Source organism: Mugil cephalus, chromosome 13 (genome assembly GCF_022458985.1).
Source record: "Mugil cephalus isolate CIBA_MC_2020 chromosome 13, CIBA_Mcephalus_1.1, whole genome shotgun sequence".
Lineage (NCBI taxonomy): Eukaryota > Metazoa > Chordata > Actinopteri > Mugiliformes > Mugilidae > Mugil > Mugil cephalus.
In genome coordinates, this window is record NC_061782.1 from 7757250 (window position 1) to 7769553 (window position 12304).

The 12304-nt window shown below is 45.4% G+C and overlaps 1 protein-coding gene across 3 annotated transcripts in view; it reads right to left on the reverse strand.

Annotated features, from left to right (window-relative positions):
- The window catches only part of LOC125018487 (arginyl-tRNA--protein transferase 1), a 47809-nt gene that overhangs the window by 5947 nt on the left and 29558 nt on the right, over positions 1-12304 (reverse strand). For all 3 annotated transcript variants that reach the window (XM_047602418.1, XM_047602417.1, XM_047602416.1), the window contains one exon: positions 2107-2227. In XM_047602418.1, the coding sequence (XP_047458374.1) occupies positions 2107-2227 (121 nt within the window). The remainder of the gene's footprint in view (positions 1-2106; positions 2228-12304) is intronic.

Sequence of the window (12304 nt, forward strand, 5' to 3'; positions counted from 1 at the left end):
GCTGTTAATGGCAGTGTTGTAAATGACCAGTTCACTGATGGTCTTTTAAATGCCCTTATTTCTCCTGGGTGTGGCGCTTTCACCACTTGAGTCAACAACTAAAGCCGGCCAGTAAATGAGAAATGAGTGTAGAATCCTTATTTCCTTAAGACATGAGCTCGGATTTAGATTCATTACAGATGGTGAACTCGGTGCCCATAAAATGTACCTCATCGCACAATCTGACGCTTGAAATAGAGGATGGAGGAAAGGAAAGGGGCATGCATGCCAGGCAACTGTATTTCAATTGCATTGGTTTTCACCTTTCCACATGACATCAAGTCCAAGTATGAAGTCACTACAACAAAGTCCTTCTTCTCTCAACATGCACATACTCTGCCTTGTTCCTTCCACCCCGTATCAATCTTCCTTTTATTGCATTTTTCTCTCTTGTTGTGGCAGCGCACCACCACCAGCCTCTCTCCCTTTCACTTCCCTTCTCTATAAAAACATTTTTTTTTATCACTTCATCCATCTATCCTTCTATCACTCTCTCTCTCTCTTATCTGTCCCGCTGTATTTGTAATGAAATTCTTGTCCTCTCGCATCTCCTGTTATTGTTGATCGGTGGTTCTTTCCTGTCTGGTGCCCGTTTGGTGGAGCAGATTAATGAGGTAGAGTAAACAGGAGATGGCCGGGCTCTGTGCACTCAACCGCTAACACAGCAATATAACACTGTGTATAATACAATACACTTCGCTTTTGATTAGTACATTTACTTTTTCACTCCAAACCTAAGCCGTGCCATACCAATGAGAGGCGCAGCCTTTTTGAAAAGGCCCTCGCGAAATGACTCAGCATCTTCTGCTCTGGGTATATTAAAGTATTTACCAATCTGCTATTGCCACACTGGCGCACCAGTACCTTAGTGTTTTATTTCAACCAGCAGTGATTGTTTGCTGGAGCTGAAGAAGGGAGAAACTGTAGCGATGGAGACAGAGCAAACCACAGAGACCACTAGGAGAACGGCGGAGCATTTTGGAAGCAAAACAAAAATTACAAATATAATTTTAGTTCTATGAATTCACCATCCCTGGCAGTCAGAATGAATAAAATGGAACCTGGGATGCGTCCAAGGAAAGTTTGTGGTGCTCCAGATAAAAAAGAAACTATGTCCAGAAGAAGAATTAAGGCCTAAAAGAAAAATGAGGGGATAAACACAAATTACCAATGGTGTACCTCTCTGAAAGAAATGAAAGGGTGGAAGGGCTGCAGACATCAACTGTGCCAGAAGGGGGAGAGGAAATCTACCACACGTAAGCTTTAAACGAAATTAAAAGACGGAAACCGTATTAATCTGGCTATGCACGTCGGAAGAAAATCATTACAAAAAACTGTCAGTCCCACTAAAGGTCTGACGTCAGTGTGTTCACATCTGGCATTAAGATGCATCTCCTCATGGGTCCCGAGCCAACGCTTGAGATCCGATCCCATTTTCCCGCTCTGTATGCAAATAAACGCAAACATCATTTCGAGGTGTTTATTGTGTTGTACACAGCTGCTGTCTCTAATGAACTGTTATTGCCGTATCAGAATCACGAGCAGCTGTTTGTTGTGCGCCCTAGGTGTGTTCATACCTGCGTGTTAAACTGGCCACTGGCGATGATCAGATTCCCCGGGACGGATGTTGATGCAAAGTCTGAATCTCATTAAAAGACTCTAACCATCGGCTTTCATCACGCCAGTCTGGGGATTCTGCCAGTCTTTCTTTTGTGTGAGGTTTGAATTGCCGATATCACTATTCATTAAATGACAACATGGTCCGACCATAATGACAGCGTTGGCTACGCTCTGACCGTGGCAAAGGATCACGGAGAGATGAAGAAATCCCACAGGTTTCAATACAACATTAAAGTGAAACCGGATCAGATGTTAACTCAAGATGCATGGGTTCATCCAGAAACACATGTTCAAAGGACCGGAAAACCCAAGACCAAGCTCACAGCAGCACATTAACATCCCAGTGCTGTGACTATTTGAGAAAAGCGCAGTTTCGTTTAGCTTCAGGCTTTAAATGCTTCAAATGAGTACTGATAATAGTGGAGGAGGAGTGTTGCATTGTCGTACCTTCATCAGGATCCTGGTTGAAGCGAGTGTAACGGGATTTCTCAAGGAGGGGTATACATCGCTCGATTGGTAACCAGACGTAGGTTTCTGGGCATAAGAGGTCTGAAGGCCGGTACTGCCCCTGAGAAATGGAAAAGACACAGAGAAATATAGTTAACAAAGCTAAACAAACACAGGAAAACACAAATTCTGACAATTATTACAGCGTCTTAAATGTCGTGCTTTTGTGAAATATCGCCAAAGCGATATGGGAGCTGTGGGCTAGTGGCTGGAGATCCCAGGTGCAGAATGCGTGGCTCCGAGTGTGCGAACGGGTTAAATGCAACAAAAACACGTTTTACCCTTTGATATTAATAACCGATAAGAAAAATAACGTTTTGGGGCGGTATTCTATAAACAACCAAAAACCATTACTAACAATAATATGATGAACAATATGATGGTAACCATAGTAACGCCATTTTCATACTACTCAAGTGATCCTTTTAAGTTGAATGTTTGACAAGTTGTAAACCGACTCCAGGGTCAGGACGAGGGCTGAGACCGGGATCAACCTCTGCTGGAAGTTCTTTGTTTGAGCCGTGCTCGTCTATGTCAAGAGCGTTGTCTGCAGTGCTGAGAAGGAAATGTAAACACACCAGCATATTGTTGTGTGTGCTTGTGAAATGGGTACAAGTCTGTATTTGACCTAACATTTTGGATGGAAAGTAAACCAAGCTGAACAAAAACAGCTGCAAGGCATAGAAAAAAAAATAAAATCAGTGAGGGGTTGAATGAACAGAAAGGATGAGGAGGAGGAGGAGGAGGAGGAGGAGGAGAAGGAGAGTCCATTATCACAGACCTGTGTTCTATCACATAGCTCCAAACAAATACAAACTGCTGAGAAAGCTCTGTAAACAAGCAGGCGCCTGCAAAAGGCCCGCTGCGCTGCCTCAACAAGCACAACAATATTTATAGTTTATATGACATTAAACTGCAGGACAAAGACTCCAGCAGTTTAGCAACACACTCTATATACACAACTGAGGTCAAAACGTGATGAATGATTAATTAAGAGCAGAAAAAACAGAGAGTGGCCATACCGACCTCAAAATAAGCAAGACAAAGGAAATACCATCCCCGGAAAATATTGTTATACAAGCGCCCTGACCACGACCCATCTGTCAGTGGGCCTATATGGAAAATACTTGGCCTGTTTTTGCATGCAGGATGGGATGCCATGAGAATGAAGCAGGCTCCTTTCTGGCTTTGACAAATGAAAAACAAAGGAATTTGTGGAATACACCAATAGTTAGGTTTCCCTCCAGCTTCAAGTACAGACAAAAAAACAAAAAAAAAAACATACAATACTGAAACAAGAGAATAAAAGATAATTCGGACTTCTGCAAAAAGACGCTGACATGCTTTAAGTGCTTCTGCTAACAGATGGATGAAGGTGGAATGCTATGCATCCGTAGCTGCAATGGGCGCGCGCACTCATCGGATGCTCTCCGTGTCCCAACAACCTGCAGGTTTCAGCCAACTGTCAGCGCGATTAGCTTGACACTCTCACACTCTGCCTCACCTCTATAGACTCCTTCAACGCTGCACTCTGGCACACACACACACACACACACACAGACACACACACACTCTAACAGAGGACACACACCTGCCACACAAAAACCTCATGGGGACACACATTAGCACCAACACACAGTATTCCACCTACAGTTGCAACCAACTCAACCTGAATGCGTGGAGGGAGGGGTGGAGGGGGAAACCGAGCAGAGGCAGAGGTGTGAATGTTTTTAAGGAGAAGGAGAGAGACAAAGGAATGAAAACATTTAAAGACAGATCAATGGGTAGTCGGTTAATGGAACTTTTTGTAACTTCTAGTTACTTTTCTTTCTCCTTTTTCTCTATGGATCCCCACTGTGGGACAAGTAAAGGTTTTCTATTCTATCCTGTTCTACCTGCCTTAGTATATTGCCTTATACATTTCTGCAGGGCTATAATTTGTGTTTACGTTCTATCCACCCCTTTGCCGTAAAGTTTCCAAAAGAGAGGGCCATCTAACCAAAATGAGACGCACAGTCTGGTCACGGAACAAGCGCAATTCCTGAATTCTCCCCCAGAAAAGGAGAAAAGATGAAAAGTATGCGAGGACACAGCTATTAGTGGTCTGGACGGAGGAGAGTGAAACGAAGAAAGAAGAAAAAGAGAAGCTTGGTCTGCCACCACCTATCTGTCAGCTTCTCTTCTTTATTGGACTGAGGGCGAAGACTAAGCTCACCACAGACTTTCTTTATCTTATTTTTTTTCTTCTCAACGCTGGCTTGAAGGCTCTGTAATTCACAGCTACCCCTGCAGCTTCTTGGCTGCTCTTCAGTCTATTTTTTTTTTTCTTACTTTTGCGTCAGATCGCTCACAATAACAATGTCTTTATCTAACAGCTACTCATAGAAGGCACTGATGGTTTCCTGAAACTTGGATTGTCGGGAGAGGAGACCGACTGCAGAGCGTAGCAGCCAATCTGAGAGCTGGAAGTAAAATGGCCTATTACTACGAAAACCATGTCCCTGAGTGGCTGTTAGCTCAGCAACAGGCCCGAGGAGGCCACAGGAAGTGATAAAGGGACTCTGTGCAAATGGCCAGAAAGCCTCGTGATAAGATTTGTGTGTATATGTATCTTTATTCTTGACAGATGGCCAGGTGGCTCACACTGAGGCTTTCCAGAGGAGGAAAATCTTTTTTTTTTTTTTTTTTCCCTGGTGTGGTACTCCTCTCTTCCCTTATAACTACTTAAATGCTCCCACACAAACCAATCCGTCACCATCCCGCCATCCTTCGATCCCCCTGCGCTCGCACGCTCGGGCGGATATGAAGGTGATGCATGTGACCGACAGTCTCTGAACGGTTTCCTCAGAGAGGCTGAAAAAGTGATGGAGGACGGAAAAAAAAAAAAGCTAGTGGGGAAAGACGGTAACACATACAAACCTCGGCACATAGACTTGGCTGCCATGAGAGGTGTGAGAAATGAGAAGGAGATAAGGGGGGGGGAGGGAAGAAAGGGAGGGATGGGAAAAGATTAGGTGCAGATGAGCAAAGGGATGGTATTTAACGTCACCGGGACATGGACTGAGGCGAGCTGATGGAAGTGATAGGAACCGTCTGAGAGCCAGGATGGAGGGGCCCAGCACTGAGAGGACGCTGGAAGCCAATGATGAAGAATGAAGGCTTGGAAAGAGATAAAAAATGGGGGGGAAGGGGGGGAGGAAGGTGAAGGAATTAGGAGCTGCGTTGAGTAGTAGCCACATAAAAGTGAGAGAACTCGAAATGAAAATGGAGGCATTTATAAGAGAGGGATCGCTCTCGGCCCATTTTAATCAGCTGTTTTGCAGTTTGCGTTTGTTAGTGGCTGCGCAGGGGTCGCAATTTATAGGAAGGCAATCCGCCACAGCGCAGGTTTCCCAATGAAGTGAACTTTAACAAGGCAGAGAGGAAAATTACTCAACCTCATTTGAATAACCAGCTGCCCTGGTGTAAACAATTGCCTCAATCATTTAAACCAAATAAATACATATCTCCAGGACCTGACAAACAGTTACACAATACCTCGCGGATCAAGTCTCACCCCAAGTCCCTCTGTGACACGGCATCACTCATTCTTTTCAGGCCACACAAGCTTTGAGCAAATACAGATAGTAGGGGGCCCCCGCTGTCAGACTGGACTTATTATTACCGACTCAAACACATTGTGCTCCCTTTCTCCCATTTTCTGCCTCGGGTCCTCGCACACCTCCAGATAGCGAGCAATGCCCCCGGCCCATACCTATGATTTATATGAAAAGCAATTAATCAGGCCCATAAACGGAGTGCTTCGCTGCAGCCAAGGAATCCTCATGAAAATCTACACCTCATTTGCCTTCTGCTTCTTTTCGTGCTCCCAGTCTGACTGGGAAGCAGACAAAAGAGTTCGCTGTGAGTGGAGCAGAGGCGACTAGCGTCGATATTAACCGGAGGTCTATTGCAAAACTGCAAAGCACTGATTAGAAGTCCTGCTTATTCTAGCTTATTAAACATTTAGGTGGTGTAATAAAGCAACCAGCCGGTCCCAGAATACATACACGGAGACGTTACACTTCAGTTTCTGGCAACAATTAACGTGTTTGCCAGGAATATTACAACCAATATGAAGCAATTATATTATTTCCTAATGCTAACATATTATCACATGGTGCATCGGGGAGACTTTTTTAAGGATGAGATCACTGTGGTTTTGCAGCCGCACAAAAGAGTCATGGTTTAGAAAGATCCTCTTTCAGGCTTGCCAGACTAAAAGACAGGAGGTGGACTCTGTGTCCTAGTAAGAGGGTTTCCCTGCCTCCAACTGCATTTCTTTACACCCACATCTGCTGCTGATTTCCTGCTCATATCTCTACTTGAGTTTTCACGCACCCTACCCCTGCTGATGTATCGCTGTCTGTTTGTGCGCGCTCCAAGACACCGTGCACGATGTCTGAACGAGAGGGGGGGGGGGCGGTGATCTTGTCAACACTAGTGGTACAGGAAAGAGTAAAGTTATGCAGCAATATGTTGGTCAACTGAACACCTACCTCAGTACGAGACAGAGCGGCTCCAGGGGTGTGACGTAAGGGTGGTCACAGAATAGATGAGGTCACTAATGCTGACTTTGACAAGAGATAAATTGTCCAAAAATAACACGCGAAACAAAAAAGGAGCTTGTTTCCCTTTAATATAGGGGGTCAAGCATGGACACAATGGTGAATGGGATATTATGTCAGGATTACATATAAATCAAGCACTCTCAGTAAGAAACGGCTGTTTGACCTAAACGGACAAATACGGTCAACGTTTGTCGTCTCTTCGCAGGACGTTATTCAGCTGGCTGTCACGAAGGACAAGCTTGAAGTCGGAGGGTATACAAAGAAGCCTAGTGTGACCCAGAGCCGGCCAGACCTACCCTAGACTGGCCCGGGCCAGCACTCTGACCCAGGGTCACACTCAGCCAATCTTACTCAAAAACCAATAAACACAGGCCCTGATCCCTACATCCATACTCTCTCCCAAACATATAGCTCTCACAATAAACCCCTCTATCGTCCTACGGCTGTTGACACACATACATTCTGCCCAGACACGGAGGGCACGGCTGGGGGGCCTCTGGCTGCTGATGGACATGAGTAAACAGCGCAGCTCAAGAGAAACACACATGCGGCTAGACAAATAACACCGAAAAACAAAGCGGGCCGGACGGACAGCTCCACTGAAAGACACGTCCAAACAAACTGCGTTTCAGGATCCGCAGCCCTTCCAGACGTACTTTCACCACAGCCTGTGACGCTATGTATATATATCCAGTGCGTTAATGTCCGTGTGTGAGGGGAACACGTCTGGGGTCTGTATTTAGGGAGATTTACGCTAACTGCTGCTGTTTAAACACTTGGGGCCCGCGAAGGCTTTTTCACCCTACTCAACACATTACCACAGGACGACCTTCAAATAAAGCATCCAGGCTGGTACGTCTCCCCCTTGGGCCCCTGGACGCCCCCCCCCCTCCCCACAATTCCTCCCACCCGCCCCTCTCTGTCCCAGCACTCCCTCGCCTGGCTATGCGTCACGGCTCCACGGATGACAGGTTAATGAGGAGAAAATATTTTTACAGGATCGCATTTCTGCAAAGCCCTGAGAACCAATGGCAGCGCTTTTATGGGCATCAGCTCACAGGCTGGGCACTTTTATCTCTTTATCTCCTCTGGTCTTTATGTGCAGGTTGAGCTGCTGCGCCTGTCTGACACGGATCAGAACTCACTGACTGGAAGCCGAGCACTCTCGACTTCTAGCTGCAAGATCAAGCCCAGGACTTTCACCCACACCCTGAGTCTACATTTATGGCAGCAGCTCATTTTGTCCAGTAGTGCTTATCGGAGATCTGATTCCCTTGGCAAAAAAAAGAAACCAGCCGTTTCAGACAAAGCGGCGCAGCTGCCGCAGGTTTGAAAATAAATAGTGGTGAAGTTAATGGCAAGGCAAACACCTCGGGCTGGCAGCTAGAGGGCTCTGGATCTGCTCAGCGTGACACCATCTCCAAACTCTCATTTTTGCCCTCGCGACCTTCAGACCTTCCCCCAACAACTCTGTCCTTCCACCAGCGAGAAAGACCGAATCTCCTGACCCGACCCCTTGAACTCTGCACCGTCAGTCCCTCACCCTGTCAGCGCTCCTCCTAGGGGGTGCCAAGCAGCGGCTGCCCTCAGACCAAGCTGTAACCTGTTAATGATTTGTTAAAAACACAACCGTGGCAGGAGAGGGGGGGAAAAAAAAAAAAAACGATGATGAGGCATAAAAGAGAAGAGAAAATTATCAAAAACTTTAAACAAATGTTTCTGCTGAGAGGTGCACTGTTGGTGGTCTCCTGTCGAGCTAAATCAAACAACGCTGTTTCTGTCAGAAAGGCTCCAATTTAAGACGGGGTGGGGGTGGGAGGTGGGGGTGAGGGGGGAGGGGGGAAGCTGGAAAGAAGCACAAGGGGCTGTGCTTCAGCTTATAAATTTCACAGAAAGGGTGAAAATGGTCCGGTTGGGTTTGATCTTATTTTGATAGGCACTGTTTTTAGCATGAGAATTGCTGAAAGGTATTGCTACAGGCATAAGAGAATAATACCTCCAATAAGCCAACTGTATAATGTTTCGTCCAAGGAAAAGAAACAAGGAATAAAGAGAGAGAGCTGAGGATATATATAAAAAAAAGCAGTAAAATTGTGAGAACGGCCATTGCATTTCGCTGCATTCTTCTGTTTGAACCATTGCGCCTTAATACAGTAAAAAGCTGTAAACAATCTACTGCAGAAATCCTTACTGAACTGTTAAGGCAAAGTAAACAAAAACGTGTTGCCATATTTTAATCTCTGAAAGGAATTAGTTGTAAAGTTTCTTCAGCCTGACTCTTCCTCTTTCTATCAATCTTTCATCTCAACCAGCATGGTGGTTTGTTTTTATTTTTTTCCAACAGTTGCTGAAAGAAGATTGGAAACACACAAAAAAAAAAAAGAGGACAAGAAAGAAAAAAGTCGGCTGCATCCTACTGACTGTGCCTGGACCTGTATCATCTGCAAATTGTAAGCCTGGCTTTTCCCTCATGCACAAATTCAATGCTTTTGGAAAGAAGAAGAAGAAGAAGAAAAAAAAGAAAAGGTTGTGTACTACGGCACCGTACACGGGGATGAGGGCCTCTGAGAACCGCCCACCTCTGGATGCCTCGAATTCACTCACTGTCACTCTCAATCTGCCCAGATGCTCGACAAGTGACACGCAGAATGTGAGGTCACACACGTACACATAACATACTGTCTGATTGGGCCCCTTGAGTGAAAATAACATGCATGCAGGGTCCTGATAGCTGCGGCTCGGAGGCTTTTAGCGTGTCATAACCTGCCGCTGCGCACGTAGAGAGGAGACGAGACTGCTGAAGTCTCTGGGCAGATTCATAGCGTTAATATACACTTCTTATCAACAATAATGCGATGACTCAGAAAGATGATTGTCGTTTTGAGGCAGTTCAATAGGATGACGGGTATTCAAGTGAAATTGGAAACAAACAAAACAACTTTAGAAATGATCGCTGTTAAAAAACAAAAACAAAAAAAACATGTGTTTACAGGTGTGTGTGTGTGTGTGTGTGTGTTCTGAGAAAATCAAGTCCAGCGTACACGCCTGAGGTGGGAGGCCCTTTGTCACGTCTAATTGCCGTCACGAGAACTAAGCTCGTGCAGCAGGTGACAGAAACGCCTGCAGGCAAACTCCCTGATTACGGCAAACATTAAGCACCGCAGCAACAAACCGAAAACAACGTCGGATTCTTTCAGGAGTCGTATCCTAACATAGTTTTCCACACAGTGGCTGACACCTGGATGGATTAATTTCAGCTCCACTGAATTCAAAAGCTTTGTCCGTGTGGAAAACTGCTGGCAGTTGGTAGAGAACTGCCCGGCTCTCTGACAGTGTTTGTTGTTTGTGCGCTAGGAGGAGCTGAGTTGAAAGGGGAACGGAGGTGCAGCTGCCGAAAAAAAAGGACTCTTTAAAAGTCAGTGAAGTACCGCCGGGAAACGAATAATCCTTTTCATCTAGCCTCCTTTTCTCATTTGGCACACATTTTGTCACTCCTTTTTTTCACCCCATCTGTCCTCTTCCTCCTCTTTTCACTTATTTTACTCACTCCTTCTTTCTTCCCCTCTGTGGAAAATTTAATGGTTTCCTGGGCTCAGAATGAGACATTCTTTCACTGTGAACAATAATAACAAGAGAAAGAGCCACTTCATGTAGCTCTCTCGCTCCCTTACCAAACTGGTATAACTGGGCATTATGTCCCTGTGTGTATTCTCTAAGTGTGTGTGTGTGCATGTGTGCATGTATGCCATACTTGAACATAGCTCGTAATGTTAAGACCAGGTACTAGACTGGTAAAGCTAAGTGAGTGAACACCTCATTTGTTACCATCAAAGTCTGCTTATCCAGTACTTAAAAGTAATATACATAGACAAGTGCTCAGACATACACACCTCCATGCAGAGAAATGGAAAAACACTACAATGAGGTATGGTTATACTTGTGTTCTGTTTTATAAAGTATAAAGTGGGAAAGAGAATACTAAGTATATTCTACAAGAAGCTGTACGGTGCAGTTATTGGATAAGAAATACTTATGCAAAGTTGAACTCCAACGTGCAGTTTTACAAATGTGTGCACATCTCAAACATTACTCACACTCTGAAGGCCACAGCAAACAAGGGAGTAACAGGTTCAGTGTTTCACATTTGACCACAGTCCATCCAGGATAAGTGATATAAATAACACCTAATATCGTCACACCGTCTCCATTTCTAAAGTCACGAGAGCCACAAAATTCAGATGCCTCTCAGCTTCAAAGATGAGAGGCATCAAGGAAAAAGAAGAGCAGCAGAAGGGCCAAGACCTTTGGTCTCGTTTAGCCTCCAACAGCTTCACCTTCTGCTCTCTACAGCACAACATCAGAGGGCCAGAGAGGGCAAGGGAGGGCCAAAGGACCAGGGACGGGAGCCAGGGGCAGGATGTCACGTCAAATCCTGAACCCACCAGCCAAACCAGCAAGACTCTGTGTGACGCTCAGTCCCAGCTTCGAGAACAAAGGAGAGGGTCTGACACTGGCCAGGCAGCCCTCTGTTCCTGGCTGGACTCCAAGTCTTCTAGGACCCTTTAAGGGTGCTCTACAGGACCACGGCCAGCATTTGGCAGCGCTAAGCTAAGTTTTCAACCCATCTCGCATGGGAGCAGCTCCCCGGGGCTTGCAAAGATGTGACCTGGCAGAAACGAATTACCCTACCACTTGAAAAAGTCAAGAATACTCCTGGATACTACTGTACTGGAAACACAGGCGACTGTGGGCTTACACTACAGGACGGACAAAAAGAACAGTTCGGGCAGTGGCTTAAGAAAGTGTTACCTTACTACTTAAAAAAACACCGCAGTATGTCTATGAACACTAGGGTCACTTACAGGAACAATGCATTTATTTTGCTCATAAGTGAACGTAAGTACTGTGTGTACAACTGAGGGAAAATGTTTCCATTACTTAGACACATTTGAACTATTACTGTAAAAAAACATGTATTCTGCTTCCATTTTTTCATCCTTCTGCTTCTTGTCATGACATAGACAGTCCACACCAACCGCATAAACACATCAATGACAACATCTGGTAGTTGGTAACATTAACATGCATAAATAACTAAGAGGTGAATATTTTTTATTGGAAGGGCCCTAATATTTCCATCTTAACACGCACACACACAGCAGGGTCAGGATGTTTTTATCCACATTAGCATGGACGCGGCCTCCGAAAGTGAAGGGTACACAGAGTTCCTGCAGCAGTGGCAAAAGGGAAGGAGGGGGTAAGGTGGTTAAAACGGAGAGAGGGAGTGTTGTTCAACAGGTTTGAGTGGTGTCCAGCGGGGTTCAAGTGCTGGTGTTTTGGTTCTTAAAAAGAGGCAAAACGCAGGACTGAGAAACCGGTAGCCTTCAGCACAACAGCGGAGTTTAGCCCCCCCCGTCTTAGCGACTTGAACAATTGCACAGTATGTCCGTGCATTAATGAATTACTCGGGCTCATATGCAAATCAGACAATAGAGCGAGCCGCTGTGCGTGCGCTGACAGTACGTTTG